Source organism: Haliotis rufescens, unplaced genomic scaffold (assembly GCF_023055435.1).
Source record: "Haliotis rufescens isolate VD_foot unplaced genomic scaffold, xgHalRufe1.0.p SCAF_18, whole genome shotgun sequence".
NCBI lineage: Eukaryota > Metazoa > Mollusca > Gastropoda > Lepetellida > Haliotidae > Haliotis > Haliotis rufescens.
This window is the reverse complement of record NW_025963868.1, coordinates 25,111,195-25,129,200: the sequence shown is the minus strand read 5'-3', so window position 1 is coordinate 25,129,200 and position 18,006 is coordinate 25,111,195. Positions and strand designations below refer to the sequence as shown.

Genomic DNA, 18,006 nt, shown 5'->3' with positions numbered 1-18,006 from the left:
GTTCCGAGTCGTCCCATACAAATCAGACTCCCGGTTTCAAGGATTTTCTTTTAATATGTGGCCCTATAACCATTACTATAGACAATAGCTTTCAAAAAGTTATCCAATACCCTACAATTTCCTGCTTATATCTTCATTTATTCTTTTTTGAGTATGTGAGCACTGAAATTATTGGTACTCTTTGTGAAAACTGATAAAATCGATGTAGTAGCAGCGATTGTAGAAGTATAATAAGTTAGGGAGCCTCGTTGCTTACCAAGCTTATTCAGTGGAGATTGTGTATACAGTCTATATCCTACTTCTTCGTTTTGCCAACGTGATTTTGTGCTTAATTATGATACCGGCGAAAATTATGTATATTCGTGCGATCAACCGTAAATGGTCTCTGGCACACAAAATACGATTCGTTCAAATATCTTCGAGACAATTTCACATGATTGAATTTTTCATTACATTCCAGTTTAGACTTTTGAAGTTGGTTAGGTTTTGCATACACATTCTACTTTTTAGCGCAGATCACACTTCACATCTGCTAGCCTTGTCGAGTCTAGGCTCACAATATAAGACTCCCAATTTCAAAGATCTTACTGTTATCATGAAAATATTACTTTCATATGCAAACGACAACGCTTTACCCACATTATGTTTTTGTCCCCACGTCATCCGTCTACTTTACTTCAACAATGTGTATTGTCTGTTTCAATGTGATACATGTGATCTAGCAGTCTGGTATTCCGACTGCAAGGGCGACCGCGAGCAGGATGTGCTGCTCGGTGGAAACTCGTCCAAGGGTCTTTGTGTATGAGCCGGAATCTCCGCTCACCTGTATTTTGTTCGTACGAGCCGGCACCTCCGCTCAACTTGTTTATGTTATGTATAGTTGTTTCACCGATATTGACAATGTTGTTATTCACTTATTTAATTTTACACGCCTGTATATCTTATATAATGTCATCTCATTCATCTCAGTCAAGTGTAGTGCATGAAGCAACTAATTGTCAACCTGTCGATGTCATTTGCATTGTACTGTATTTGTACTCCATATTGTCATTATTTTTAAAAAGCTTTTGAGGACAAAAGCTCCACGACGTTCAGGGGTATTGTTATAGTGCAAACCATTTAAATACTTTTATTTAATATTTCATTTATCTAAATACCTAACTGGTTCAACATGTTTCCAAGTGCACCGAAATTCTATGCCCTTTGTCTGTTTAAAATATTCAGCAAACATTCGACGTATCCCCTCTTATCATAAGCCCCTCCGGGCAGGACCCTTAATCTCCAGGGCTATCTATAAATTTCAATTAACACCTCCTAACGTCGCCGGATCTTACGTCTATACATACACGTGGGACAATGACCTTGCCACACGTTACGTAATACCTCGCTCTACAAAACCCGACTGACATGGTCAGTCAGAGAGAGACAGCCTAGAGAAGAGCCAGAAGGTAAGTGACAGAACGGTTCTCCCACCCGGGAACATTGGCCACTCGGTCCCGGTGTGCGTTCTGTCACGTTATTATCAACATGTACCTTATCGAATGTCATTTCAACCATCAACAATAAATATGGCTGCTGTCGTCTAAACTTCACCCCTGAGTTTTGTCTTCCGTCATCACCCTGAGCTACCATCCGAGGGCCGAAACAACGCCCTTGGACAATACCATGCCGCAGTTTAACATGAATACCCCACTCAGACACAGTATACTGACTCCGAGCCGAACAGTCCTTGTTTTAGCCCCTTAATGCCGAGCGCCAGACAGGGTAACAACGAGTACCTTCTTTTAACGTCTTTTGGTATGACGCGGCCGGGGATCGAACCCCGGACCTTCCGCTCTCCGGGCGGACGCTCTACCAAGGTTAGAATAGACCCAAAGAGACCTCTGCTGATCATATACCGATGGACCGGGTGGTCAGGCTCGGTGACTTGGTTGATTGCATATCATCGTACCCTGATGGCGTGACATGATGCTCATAATATCATTGTATTGTTTGGACCAAACTATTTACAAGGCTCCTTGACATGGGTACATCGGGTGAAGCCCATTTCTGGTGTCCCCCGCCGTGATATTGCTTGAATATTGCTAAAAGCGGCGTAAAACCACACTCACTCAGTCATTTGAGACTTTGATTTCAGTATCATTTTATGTGAGATCGATACTCTCGAGCCACGTCCTGTTAGGAAATAAATGGGAATCAACAATACACTTTATTATAAATAATAGAATAAACCGTAGATGAAAGGCCAGGCTATCGAGTTGTTGACGGACGTCAAAAAGATGGTAAACATGATGTGTGTGCTGTGTTAAGTTGAATGTTTAGCAAATTACAAACGCTTGCTGTTTAATTTGCATAGCCTCTGTTGTCAGTTTTTTTAAGAAGTGTTAATGCGTGCTGATGTTTCATGTGATGTTTGGCGAAATAACTGTAAATCGGTACATTTAAACGTGCATGCGGAATCGTTGTATTGTTTTCGTCGTAAAAGCTGCTATTACAATTGATTTTATTCCGCTTTTAGCAATACTGAACGAACAACAGGCTATAAGACTCCTGGAATAAACATATAATACAGCCCAACAAACACAACAGTTTTATGATGGTTGGGTCGGTTTGACTCGCGTCATTTAGAGCAGCATAGTGTGTGGACCATCGTTACATCGTGCAACGCATGTATTACGCTACACTCATCTGAGGTTGGCTGGTTGGTTGGTTGGGCTGTTGTTTAACGCCGCACTCAGCAATATTCCAGCTATATGACGGCGGTCTGTAAATAATCGAGTCTGGACCAGGCCATCCAGTGATGAATATCATGAGCATCGAGACACGCATTTCGGGTCGATGACATACATCAACCAAGTCATCTGGCCTGCTCATCTGAGGAAGCTTGGACATGTCGCTGTTCAGTTTGGTTGAACCACCAGTCGGTGCACGTGTATCACGGTTTTCCACGGATGACACAACGTGACATGGTTATGCTTGGATTTGAAAATAAAAGCAAGGTCTTTTTTCCATAAAACATATTTCCCAAAAGTAATATATGCTAAAAGCAGTGTCGTTGGCAAAGTTCCGACTGTATAATTATCATTAAAAAGGCTGCGAGTTGAAGTTAAATTGCTGAAATATTATCGAGAAGATTGAATAAATAAAGGAAATCATTACCACACCATTATTTTTATGGATGTGCATTTTGCGTATCATATACGATTTTATTTTTGTTCCGTTCCTCCCTGCTCAGTCCTGAAAACCATTGAAATAGCCGAATACCTTCGAAATAGCCGAATACCTTCGAAATGACCGAATACCTTCGAAATAGCCGAATACCCTCGAAATAGCCGAATACCCTCGAAACAACAGCCGAATACCCTCGAAATAGCCGAATACCGCCGAATCCCGCGTACTAAAAGTGGAACGCACCCTCTATCATACAATGACAGTCTCATTAATATTTTGACGACCCGTTAGAATAGGTCTTCAGCAACCCATGCTTGCCATAAAAGGCGACAATTGCGAAGATCGATGCTCATGATGTCAATCACTGGATTGTCTGGTCCAGACTCGATTATTTACAGAACGCCGTCATATAGCTGAGAGCGGCGTTAAACAAGAAACTGGTATAGAGGCTGCAACTACTCCTGCAACAACAACAACAACAACAACTACGACGGCTGCTACATGTACTAATATAAATATTTTGTCCTGGAGTTTATCGCCTTTAGCCGTAAGGGTGTTGTTGAATTATTGACAGAGGCGTCCCTGGACACAAGGGGGACATTCGCAGAGTTGTGTTTCAGGGGCAGTCGGGGCGGTCGGGTAGCCTAGTGGTAAAAGCGTTCGCTCGTCACGCCGAAGACCCAGGTTCGATTCCCCGCATGGTAAACACAATGCTTGAAGCCCATTTCTGGAGTCCCCTGGCGTGATATAGCTGGAATATTGTTAAATGAGACGTAAACCATACTCACTCACTCACTCACTCACTCAAGTGAAACATTTTAGTTCAACCCCGGTATACCAAATTCGGACGTTAAATATGACGATTCCAAACCAAAATCCTAAATCTTCCACCATGTACTATTGATGAGTGAATCATTACTGCCGCATCGACTGACCCGACTATGGCCATCTAAAATACGAACTGATCTAAGCTAAAAATATCATCTGACGACAAACTATCACGACTGTAAATGGGAGAGACAGGGACTGTAAATGGTTATTAAAAAGGTTTATAAACGAAAGGACTAACCCCGTGGGGAATCCAGGTTAGAATAGGTGAGGTGAGATGAAATGGGGTTTAACGTCGCGTCCAAGATTATTGCACTTATATAGCGACGTGCATGTACGTGTGTGTGTGGCTGCTTGTACTAGTCAGGACTGATGCCGATTTATAGTGCTAGCTCACTGAGATACCATGCCGCAGTTTAACATGAATACCCCACTCAGACACAGTATACTGACTCCGAGCCGAACAGTCCTTGTTTTAGCCCCTTAATGCCGAGCGCCAGACAGGGTAACAACGAGTACCTTCTTTTAACGTCTTTTGGTATGACGCGGCCGGGGATCGAACCCCGGACCTTCCGCTCTCCGGGCGGACGCTCTACCAAGGTTAGAATAGACCCAAAGAGACCTCTGCTGATCATATACCGATGGACCGGGTGGTCAGGCTCGGTGACTTGGTTGATTGCATATCATCGTACCCTGATGGCGTGACATGATGCTCATAATATCATTGTATTGTTTGGACCAAACTATTTACAAGGCTCCTTGACATGGGTACATCGGGTGAAGCCCATTTCTGGTGTCCCCCGCCGTGATATTGCTTGAATATTGCTAAAAGCGGCGTAAAACCACACTCACTCAGTCATTTGAGACTTTGATTTCAGTATCATTTTATGTGAGATCGATACTCTCGAGCCACGTCCTGTTAGGAAATAAATGGGAATCAACAATACACTTTATTATAAATAATAGAATAAACCGTAGATGAAAGGCCAGGCTATCGAGTTGTTGACGGACGTCAAAAAGATGGTAAACATGATGTGTGTGCTGTGTTAAGTTGAATGTTTAGCAAATTACAAACGCTTGCTGTTTAATTTGCATAGCCTCTGTTGTCAGTTTTTTTAAGAAGTGTTAATGCGTGCTGATGTTTCATGTGATGTTTGGCGAAATAACTGTAAATCGGTACATTTAAACGTGCATGCGGAATCGTTGTATTGTTTTCGTCGTAAAAGCTGCTATTACAATTGATTTTATTCCGCTTTTAGCAATACTGAACGAACAACAGGCTATAAGACTCCTGGAATAAACATATAATACAGCCCAACAAACACAACAGTTTTATGATGGTTGGGTCGGTTTGACTCGCGTCATTTAGAGCAGCATAGTGTGTGGACCATCGTTACATCGTGCAACGCATGTATTACGCTACACTCATCTGAGGTTGGCTGGTTGGTTGGTTGGGCTGTTGTTTAACGCCGCACTCAGCAATATTCCAGCTATATGACGGCGGTCTGTAAATAATCGAGTCTGGACCAGGCCATCCAGTGATGAATATCATGAGCATCGAGACACGCATTTCGGGTCGATGACATACATCAACCAAGTCATCTGGCCTGCTCATCTGAGGAAGCTTGGACATGTCGCTGTTCAGTTTGGTTGAACCACCAGTCGGTGCACGTGTATCACGGTTTTCCACGGATGACACAACGTGACATGGTTATGCTTGGATTTGAAAATAAAAGCAAGGTCTTTTTTCCATAAAACATATTTCCCAAAAGTAATATATGCTAAAAGCAGTGTCGTTGGCAAAGTTCCGACTGTATAATTATCATTAAAAAGGCTGCGAGTTGAAGTTAAATTGCTGAAATATTATCGAGAAGATTGAATAAATAAAGGAAATCATTACCACACCATTATTTTTATGGATGTGCATTTTGCGTATCATATACGATTTTATTTTTGTTCCGTTCCTCCCTGCTCAGTCCTGAAAACCATTGAAATAGCCGAATACCTTCGAAATAGCCGAATACCTTCGAAATGACCGAATACCTTCGAAATAGCCGAATACCCTCGAAATAGCCGAATACCCTCGAAACAACAGCCGAATACCCTCGAAATAGCCGAATACCGCCGAATCCCGCGTACTAAAAGTGGAACGCACCCTCTATCATACAATGACAGTCTCATTAATATTTTGACGACCCGTTAGAATAGGTCTTCAGCAACCCATGCTTGCCATAAAAGGCGACAATTGCGAAGATCGATGCTCATGATGTCAATCACTGGATTGTCTGGTCCAGACTCGATTATTTACAGAACGCCGTCATATAGCTGAGAGCGGCGTTAAACAAGAAACTGGTATAGAGGCTGCAACTACTCCTGCAACAACAACAACAACAACAACTACGACGGCTGCTACATGTACTAATATAAATATTTTGTCCTGGAGTTTATCGCCTTTAGCCGTAAGGGTGTTGTTGAATTATTGACAGAGGCGTCCCTGGACACAAGGGGGACATTTGCAGAGTTGTGTTTCAGGGGCGGTCGGGGCGGTCGGGTAGCCTAGTGGTTAAAGCGTTCGCTCGTCACGGCGAAGACCCGGGTTCGATTCCCGACATGGGTACATTGGGTGAAGCCCATTTCTGGTGTCCCCCGCCGTGATATTGCTGGAATATTGCTAAAAGCGGCGTAAAACCATACTCACTCACTCACTCACAAATTATGTTTCCAGGTTTGTCAGCAGCGACAAAGTTCGCCAAAGTGGGAAACTACGAAGACCTGCTTCACACTGACCTAGTTGTCTCCGGCAGTACAGAAGTGTGTCTCTTAGGTGAGCATGAATAACGTGGGTTCGAATCCCAGATTCTCCCACAGCAAGCTGACACGCCATGGTGTAACTGAAATATTGTTCAAAGCTGCGTTAAAGCAAAGTCTCACTCTACCTATCACTGCGCGTCTGTCTTAGCACTCGTCTCTGGGCCATTGGTGTCTACTTGTTGATGCGATGTATTAAAGTTAACAAAGAGTTGAGTTGAGTTGTGTTTAACGCCGCTTTTAACAGTATTCCACTAATATCACGGCGTGTCAGCTTAATGTGGGAGGAAAGCCCGAAGTGATGCAGGTCTCAGACGTTTACCACTTCGGTGAAACCCACGAGCACGGGAATGGTGCTGACAAACCTAGAAACATAATCGGGGCGAACCGGGATTCGAACCCACAATCATAGGTTTCTGGCGTGCCCAAGGGACGCAACTCTGCACAGTGAATCGCGAATCGCCTTAGACGACTGGGCCAGCCGTGCCCCCAGTTAACAAAGAGATCAATATGAACGTGTTTGGTGCACATGGCTGCACACACTGCAGGCAGATGAGGAAGAAAAGATGAAGAACAACTTATGGTGCAACTGAATGAATCACCTTTTACTTCACTGGGGGGCAGAAGTGACACAGACCCTCTGCAGAGTTGCGTCCCTTAGCTGTGCCAGAGGCCTATGATTGGTCCGAATTCCATATTCGCCCTGGTTATGTTTCTTGGTTCGCCAGCACAATACCCATGCTCGTGGGTTTCACTTAAGTAATTAACACCTGAGATCTACACCACCCTTGGCCTTCCTCCACCGTAAAGTGAAGCACTGTTCAAAGCGGCGTAAAACTAAACTCACTCATTCACTCTGTATCTCTTTGTTGCACTCACAGAGCATTAACCACGTAATTTATGTTAACATGCCACAGCTCATCAAGTCCCTAGCTTCATCACGGTGTCCAAAAGTCAGTGATTGATATCATGAGCAACGTCCCTAGCCTGATCATCGGGTTCACGTTAGTCGCATCATTATACGACAAGAAACTGAACGTTTTAGACCTATTCCCACAACCATCGCAACGATCTGGGAGAGTCATGTGTAATTTCATTGATTTACTTATGTCATGACGAACTGGATACACTGCTTGTGTCAAGATCACCAGCGTCATGGCTCACTGACATTTCCTTTATCTGCAACCAACTCACACGCACGAATATACCGACTCATGGGTCATAAGGGAGGTAAGTACTTAGAAATAATGTTAGCCGGTACTAGCGGAAGGGCGTTTCATGACAGTGGTATTTTAAATATACAAACTCGTTAATCAGGACTCGGACGAACACTTATGGTATTTCAAGTACATGTATACTAGTAATTAAACGGAAATACTCATGACTCATTAATCCGGACACTGGTCAATGCGATTTCACTGAGAATATGATCGTTCAGATTATCAAGGTTCCGCTTTATAGGGGCAGTGAGGTGGCCTCATGGCAACGTTGCTTGATACATCAAAGATCTTGGCTCGATTGGCAAGGAGGGGGGGGGGGGGGGGGGGTCAAATGTGTGAAATCCATTCTCGTCTCCAAGTTTGACTTCGTTTATGTGTCTCTATTTTTCCGGTGAACTTTACACATTCGAACTATAAAATATAGAGAAAATATACATTGTCGGAAAGAGGTGGTGAGGTGAAATTGGGTTTAACGTCGCGTCCAAGATTATTGCACTTATATAGCGACGTGCATGCACGTGTGTGTCTGTGGCTGCTTGTACTAGTCCGGACTGATGCCGATTTATAGTGCTAGGTTACTGAGATACCATGCCGCAGTTTAACATGAATACCCCACTCAGACACAGTTTACTGACTCCGAGCCGACCAGTCCTTGTTTTAGCCCCTTTATGTCGAGCGCCAGACAGGGTAACAACAAGTACCATCTTTTAACGTCTTTTGGTATGACGCGGCCGGGGATCGAACCGCCGACCTTCCGCTCTCCGGGCGGACGCTCTACCACAAGACCACGGAGGCGGCACTTGTCGGAAAGACAATCTTTCCATTGATATAACTATCGCCCCTTGTGATGGATCGGCGCGGGGACCCGTAGGGACTCCAAGTTAGAACAGGTTCCCAGCAACCTATGCTTGTAAGAGTCGACTGAATGGATCAGGTTGTCAGGCACGGTGACAAGGTTGATTGCATGTCATCGTATCTCGACTGCGTGGATTGTTGCTCACAATATCGATCACTGGATCGTCTGGTCTTTCCTCTTTTGCACTGGATTCCAAAGCTCCACAAACGCCCGTACAAAGATATAATGTTCGGTACTACCAAATCGTTGTCTCAAAGATAAACGTTATTCCTCAATTCAATCAAGGAAGGGCTTTCGTTATATTCAAAGAAAGTATTTCAGACAAGTGTAATTATTACCATGTGGTTTTTTCAAATACCCGAAGGATTTGATTAATTTTTTTGCAATCTCAGAAAAGAACCATGTTCAATGCTTACAAAACATTTGTTTTCTTTTCAACCTTGTACACGACTATCCCACAAGACAAACTTAAGGGAAATCTACATTCCTTGATTAACCCGGTGACCATAGATATAGTTACATATCCATCTTCAGAGATTCAGGACAATTTGTCCAGTCGTTTAAGGCGCCGCGACTGCCGTGCAGAGTTGCGTCCCTTGGGCACGCCAGAAACCTATGATTGTGGGCTCGAATCCCGGTTCGCCCCGATTATGTTCTTAGGTTTGTCAGCACCATACCCGTGCTCGTGGGTTTAACCGAAATGGTAAACACCTGAGACCTGCATCACTTCGGGCTTTCCTCCCACATTAAGCTGACACGCCATGATATAACTGGAATACTGTTACAAGCGGCATTAAACCAATCTCACTCACTCACGTTAATCTGAAAAAAATACACGGAAAATTATAGAACAAGTTAAAATAGGGAATTGACATCGTTTTGGTCCTCCACATGACTACCATAAAACGTTTTGAACGCTTTACTGAAGGCTTGGACGTTGTAACCTTGATCAAAGAACTTTTGAGAAATCGTCCTATGACTCCCTATGAAATCTTGGTAGAAAGAGCATACTCGCTTGTACCTCAACAGTTATGGCTGAAACTGCAGGAATATTGCTCTAGATTAAGAGAAAGCTGACTGTTGGAGTCATCCTTTTTGTCACTCTCAATCTTAATGCATAGATTTAACTATGACACAGACGATGCGGTCTCAATGGTCTCCTGTAATTAATTAATGGTTCAGGGGGGTAATTCTGTGGGGGTTATTCAACGATATGAGATCATCAGGTCATCGATATACCTGAAGCTTCAGTAAAACTTCTTGGTCAAATCCCCTTGTTTCAGAATTTGCGAATGCGAGCAGAAATTTCGATTCATATGTACAAAGAAACAGATCAGCCAGAATGGGATAAAAATTGGCACCAATGGGAATGCCTACTTCTTTCCTTAATGTCTTGACGCCAAACTTTGCATAAATGTTATCAATGTGAGTCAGTGAATTGGGATTTAACGCCGCTTTTAACAGTATTCCAGTTATATCACGGCGTGTCAGCTTAATGTGAGAGGAAAGCCCGAAGTGATGCAGGTCCCAGACGTTTACCACTTCAGTGAAACCCACGAGCACGGGTATGGTGCTGACAAACCTAGAAACATAATCGGGGCGAACCGGGATTCGAACCCGCGCCTTAGACGACTGGGCCATCCGTGCACCCTTTAGATTAACGATTGACTATCCTTTGCACGTGCTCATCTTTTCGCGAACACCTGGTATCATCACAATTTGATAGAGACATGAACCTGACGCACAGTCGACTGCTTTAGGTAAAGACTTTACGTATGAATATGGAGTGGGTTTTGTCAGTTATATTTGCAAAACTATCTCTGGCTTGTTACGGTTCTAATTGATATGAATAGATACCGTAACACTTTCAGTAGGGACCAGCAACCGTCAAAACATTTACCGAAATTAATCCTGTAAGTACAACGTACAGGGAAAACGCACACAATGTTATCGCAGTCATGACGCATCGACGATACTTTTATCTCTTTCTTACCATGACGGCGTCAATATAAACAACCATGGCCGATGTCAATTGTAAAAGTACACCCCTGTTACCTTAACGCTGTTTGGGTATACAAATCAAGCAGTTTACACAGACAACAATCCCTGGGCCACATAGTGCAGTGTTCGCTCTCGGCTTTTTTTTCATTGGTCCTTACGGCATGCAACGGTGATTGTATCGATCCTCTGAGAGTGAATTAAGGTTCGTCGACACTAATTGTTTCAGTACAGACAGTCTCTGGCTGGGATATGATGTAAAATGGCGTTGGAAGACGTCACGTGGTACGTGGGAGTCCGTCTTCTCCTTCTATCACTAACTCTGCGGTGTTGTAAAGCAGCTGGTAAGTCCATTGATTCTCAAATATCACAACATGATTATCATAATTTACATATTTTAAAAAATATCCAGAAACCAGAAGGTCCGCCACTCTGTCGGGTATCTGAAGTTTGTAGCAAACGGTTTTGCTGTTAGAATCAACATGTCAGAAGGTGACGCGTGTTAGTTGTCTGTTGCACTGGTGTATTTGATGTGCAGAGTTGTGTTCCTTAGATGTGCCAGGATGCTAAGATACTTTTTTCGTCATGCTAATGATCCTTTAGTTGTCAGTATTATACTGCATTGTCTCTCCTTGTCGCCACAAGGATGTCACACAACACCTATAGAATAATACAAACATTCTCGCATTCAGCAGGCAGGCATTCTTCTTTCACGTATCCATCCGCTCAGTCATGTATAAAAGGGTCAGCCAGTTTCACTTGACCAATCCCAGGTTCTTGGCTTCTGTCTCAAACACTAATAATATTGATATTGTGACCACAAACACTTAAGGTTCTTCAGAACCATCGCTACATCATTCTATATACGCTGTGATCGAGGGTGGCATCAAAGTGGTGTCCCACGCCGTGATATTGCTGGAATATTGCTTAAAGCGGCGTAAAACCCTACTCACTCACTCACTCACACATCAAATTTGTAAACTTCTTGGTTGGTTGGTTGGTTGGATGTTTAACGCCGCTTTCCGCATTATTCCAGCTATATGACGGCGGTCTGTAAATAATCGAGTCTGGAACAGACAATCCACTGATTATTACCATGAGCATCGATCCACGCACTTGGGATAGATGACATGCATCAACCAAATCACCGAGCCTGACCACCCAATCCCGTTAGTCGCCTTTTACGACAAGCGTGGGTTGCTGAAGACCTATTCTACCCCGAAAAGTAAACGTACACACAGGTTACGGGTATTACGTCGTCGATGACAAGCGTTTTGTCACTGTACATAGCTGTTGAATCGTTGTCAAATAAATACTGGAAGTCAGATGTCTTTAACATGACACGTTTGTCAAATCTGAGCGGCAGGCTTGCTAAGCACGATCCTAATATCATGAATAGGTAGCTTGCATCCACAATATACATTTAAATCTGCATCGGTACAACAGTGCATGCACATTAATATCGCAGTACGTTCGCACCAATACCACAATGCCTGGGCACCAATACCACAACGCATGCACTTTAATATCGGAGTACGTACGCACCAATACCATAATGCCTGCGCACCAATACCACAACGCATGCACTTTAATATCGGAGTACGTTCGCACCAATACCACAATGCTTGCGAACAAAACCACAACGCATGCACATTAATATCGCAGTACGTTCGCACCAATACCCCAATGCCTGCACACCAATACCACAACGCATGCACTTTAATATCGCAGTACGTTCGCACCAATACCACAATGCCTGGGCACAAAACCACAACGCATGCACATTAATATCGCAGTACGTTCGCACCAATACCACACTGCCCCCGCACCAATACCATAACGCATGCTCATTAGTTTCGCAGTACGTTCGCACCAATACCATAATGACCCTGCACCAATACCACAACGCATGCACATTAATATCGCAGTACGTTCGCACCAATACCACAATGCCTGCGCACAAAACCACAACGCATTCACATTAATATCGCAGTACGTTCGCACCAATACCACAATGACCCTGCACCAATACCACAACGCATGCACATTAATATCGCAGTACGTTCGCACTAATACCACAATGCCCCCGCACCAATACCACAACGCATGCACATTAATATCGCAGTACGTTCGCACAAATACCACAATGCCTGCGCACAAAACCACAACGCATGCACATTAATATCGCAGTACGTTCGCACCAATACCACAATGTCTGCGCACAATACTACAACGCATGCTCATTAATATCGCAGTACGTTCTCACCAATACCATAATGACCCTGCACCAATACCAGAACGCATGCACATTAATATCGCAGTACGTTCGCACCAATACCACAACGCCTGCACACCAAAACCACAACGCATGCGCAACAATACCACAATGCATGTGCACAATACCACAATGCATGCTCATTAATATCGCAGTACGTTCGCACCAATACCACAATGCCCCCGCACCAATACCACAACGCATGCACATTAATATCGCAGTACGTTCGCACCAATACCACAATGCATGCGCACAATACCAAAACGCATGCACAACAATACCACAATACATGCGCACAATACCACAACGCATGCGCATCAATATCACAATGCATGCGCATCAATACCACAACGCATGCGCATTCATACCACAACACATGCGCATCTATACCACAACACATGCGCATTCATACCACAATGCATGCACATTTTTATCGCAGTGCATGCGCATCAATACCACAACGCATGCCCATTTATACCAAAAAGCATGCGCATCGATACCACAACACATGCGCATTCATACCACAACGCATGCGCATCTATACCACAACACATGCGCATTCATACCACAATGCATGCACATCATTATCGCAGTGCATGCGCATCAATACCACAACGCATGCGCATCAATACCACAACGCATGCGCATCAATACCACAATGCATGCACATCAATACACAGTGCATCAATATACAGTTCGAAATTATAGTCGTGGTCCTATGTCTACCTGTCATCTTATCCATACTCTCCCTCTCGTCGTGGATGATGCATCAGCCTGTGTTGATCTATCCATCACTATGACACTTTGTGCTGGGACACGGTATCCCAGTCGCGTTGATCGATGTCCATGTCAATCGGTGTCTTGTCTGTCCCAGACCGCCATCATACAGCTGCAATACTGATGAGTGCGGCGTGAAACAAAAGAAATGTACAAAGATATATCAATACTATTTTCCTTACAAAACTCTTTTTATTCGCGAGTAAAATATAAATAAAACAATATAAAAATTAGATACAGTGAAACCCTCTTATTCCGGATTGTTGTGTCTGTATATATATATGTTATATCATACAATGATATTATATAATAAAGATATACATCCATGACTCGAAAATCCGGACATTTGCTAATCCAGACACGTATTCTTGAAACACAACAATCCGGATTAACAGGGTTGTTTGGCATGACCTTGTCTGCCAATATTGTTTCACCTTATTATTCCTACATGTCCACGTGATTCAATGGTTGATTAGTGGATGCTTTGTACGAAATAGGTCCCCATCTAACACATAAGTGAGTGAGTGTGGTTTAACGACGTTTTTAGCAATAATCCACTATAATCACGGCGGGGGACACCAGAAATGGGAGTGACACATTTTACCTATGTGAGGAATGGAACCCGGGTCTTTAACGAACGCTTTAACCACTAGGTTACAACAACGCCCCATCTTTCAAATAAGGGCAATTATAGCGTCGTGACGTTTTATGTATTTTAATCTGTATTTTAAACGACAAAAATGCAATGTGACAGATGTCAAAGTATGCATATCTGTTATCAAAACAGCATTAACAAAATCTGTGTGGTTGGTTATGCGTGGCTGCTTGAACTGGTTCGTACAAATGCGCACATTGTTAGTGCGATCGCACTGAGATACCGTGTCGCAGTTTAACATGGACACCCATGAAGAAAGGATTGTAAAACATATGTCAAATACAGGTTAAGGCACACTGTATGCATGTTTGGTTGTTGGGCAGGGTTGTAACATGTTCCGGCACGTGTGGTGTAAATAGCATATTCGTCACCTCGGTTGATTGAAATATACATGATTAATGTCAATGCATTTTATAGCAGATCAGGATGAGCTTAAACCGCGTGAACTTGATTGGCTTATAGCAGAGTCATAGTATCGTGTGGTAAACAAGCTTACAGTAGATTACTGTACCTGTAAGAGGACACGTCAAATGGAGCTCAACATCGTCTTCAAGGTTATTACACTTACATTGCAACGTGCATATATGTGTGTGCGTGTGTGTGTGCGTGTGTGCGTGCGTGCGTGCGTGTGTGTGTGCGTGCGTGCGTGCGTGCGTGCTTGCGTATGGCTGGTTATGCGTGGCTTGTAGTGGTCCGTACAAATGCCATTTGTTAGTGATATCTCAGCATGATACCATGTCACAGTTTAATATGACCAAGTGTACCCAGACACAACATACTGACATTGTTTTAGCCCCTTAAAGCCGAGGCCAGGCAGAGTAAATACAAGTACCATCTTTTAACGTCTTTTGGTGTGACGCGGCCGGGAATCGAACCATCGACTTTCCGCTCTGTGAGAACCCACCAGGCCATGGAGGTGGTCACATACTTTCAGATCTGGAGTACATGTAGGTGAAGGGTTCAGCATGCCTACACGGGATCAGTCTTACTATTCAATCTGAAGTAGCTGAATGTTAAACCTGCCTATAAAGGATGTGTCAATACTATTCAATCTGAAGTAGCTGAATGTTAAACCTGCCTACACAGGATCAGTCTTACTATTCAATCTGAAGTAGCTGAATGTTAAACCTGCCTATAAAGTTTCTGTCAATACTATTCAATCTGAAGTAGCTAAATGTTAAACCTGCTTATAAAGGATGTGTCAATACTATTCAATCTGAAGTAGCTGAATGTTAAACCTACCTTTAACGTTTCTGTCAATACTATTCAATCTGCAGTAGCTGAATGTTAAACCTGCCTATAAAGGATGTGTCAATACTATTCAATCTGCAGTAGCTGAATGTTAAACCTGCCTATAAAGTTTCTGTCAATACTATTCAATCTGCAGTAGCTGAATGTTAAACCTGCCTATAAAGGATCAGTCAATACTATTCAATCTGCAGTAGCTGAATGTTAAACCTGCCTATAAAGGATCTGTCAATACTATTCAATCTGCAGTAGCTGAATGTTAAACCTGCCTATAAAGGATCAGTCAATACTATTCAATCTGCAGTAGCTGAATGTTAAACCTACCTATAAAGGATCTGTCAATATTATTCAATCTGATGTAGCTGAATGTTAAACCTGCCTATAAAGGATCGTCAATACTATTCAATCTGAAGTAGCTGAATGTTAAACCTACCTTTAACGTTTCTGTCAATACTATTCAATCTGCAGTAGCTGAATGTTAAACCTGCCTATAAAGGATGTGTCAATACTATTCAATCTGCAGTAGCTGAATGTTAAACCTGCCTATAAAGTTTCTGTCAATACTATTCAATCTGCAGTAGCTGAATGTTAAACCTGCCTATAAAGGATCAGTCAATACTATTCAATCTGCAGTAGCTGAATGTTAAACCTGCCTATAAAGGATCTGTCAATACTATTCAATCTGCAGTAGCTGAATGTTAAACCTGCCTATAAAGGATCTGTCAATACTATTCAATCTGCAGTAGCTGAATGTTAAACCTACCTATAAAGGATCTGTCAATATTATTCAATCTGAAGTAGCTGAATGTTAAACCTGCCTATAAAGGATCGTCAATACTATTCAATCTGCAGTAGCTGAATGTTAAACCTGCCTATAAAGTTTCTGTCAATACTATTCAATCTGCAGTAGCTGAATGTTAAACCTGCCTATAAAGGATCAGTCAATACTATTCAATCTGCAGTAGCTGAATGTTAAACCTGCCTATAAAGGATCTGTCAATACTATTCAATCTGCAGTAGCTGAATGTTAAACCTGCCTATAAAGGATCTGTCAATACTATTCAATCTGCAGTAGCTGAATGTTAAACCTACCTATAAAGGATCTGTCAATATTATTCAATCTGAAGTAGCTGAATGTTAAACCTGCCTATAAAGGATCGTCAATACTATTCAATCTGCAGTAGCTGAATGTTAAACCTACCTATAAAGGATCTGTCAATACTATTCAATCTGCAGTAGCTGAATGTTAAACCTGCCTATAAAGGATCTGACAATACTATTCAATCTGCAGTAGCTGAATGTTAAACCTGCCTATAAAGGATCTGTCAATACTAGTTTGGAGTACGATAAATACGTGCTCAGTCTGGTCCTCAAATTGAATTGAAACTTTGTCGTTCAAGTAACCCACTATCTACAATACTGAGGGATTCGTAGGGGATTCGTAGGGGATTCATATGAGACATGGAGGACTATATATCTTTCAAGCACACTGGTCCCGACTCCCTGGTGATCTGAACCATATTGTTTGAAAACAAGGACCCTACGACACACAGCGATCTTAGCAGAAGTCCATATGGAGGACATGAGAGTCATGACATTAGTATCGCTTTGTGACACTGAACCCATGCCTCAGGCTGTTAGGGGGCACAGGTGGCTCACTCACTCACTCACTCACTCACTCACTCACTCACTCACTCAAGCTGTAAGTATACTTAGCTTTGTAATGTGTTAGTTGGAATCATCCATTTGTTTGCCCCAATCCAAAGTTAAACAAAATGTATTTTTTGAAGCCGTGGCCGGAACAATGTTCTTTTTCTAACATAATCACCCCCTCCCTCCCACCCGACCTCAAAACCATCCAACCCTTCCCACCCAACCCACCACACCAAGAACGTTAAACGGCCTGTTCCTCAATGAAAAGGCTGTGGTCCTGAGGTGCACGATAAGGCATACTAGTATTATTTTTGTGGGATGTGTTTACTACAAAACACGATTCGCACCATATAAAGGTCAATATGTATTACGCAATATCTCGTATAAACATATACATTAGTCCAGCTGGCATAATTTAAACCAGGTAATCCCTTTCCTAAGGACACATCGCATGCGATCACTGTGGGTTCTGTGGTGTGCTTGAACGCACTACCCATGTAGACACTGGATCTTCGTG

At 42.9% G+C, this 18,006-nt stretch overlaps 1 protein-coding gene across 2 annotated transcripts in view; it reads left to right on the top strand.

The window, feature by feature from the left end:
• The first annotated feature begins 11,097 nt into the window (after positions 1-11,097).
• The window catches only part of LOC124132985 (fibrocystin-L-like), a 153,579-nt gene continuing 146,670 nt past the window's right edge, over positions 11,098-18,006 (top strand). For both annotated transcript variants that reach the window (XM_048398465.1, XM_048398463.1), the window contains exon 1: positions 11,098-11,225. In XM_048398465.1, the coding sequence (XP_048254422.1) occupies positions 11,144-11,225 (82 nt within the window). In that variant the 5' untranslated portion in view covers positions 11,098-11,143. The remainder of the gene's footprint in view (positions 11,226-18,006) is intronic.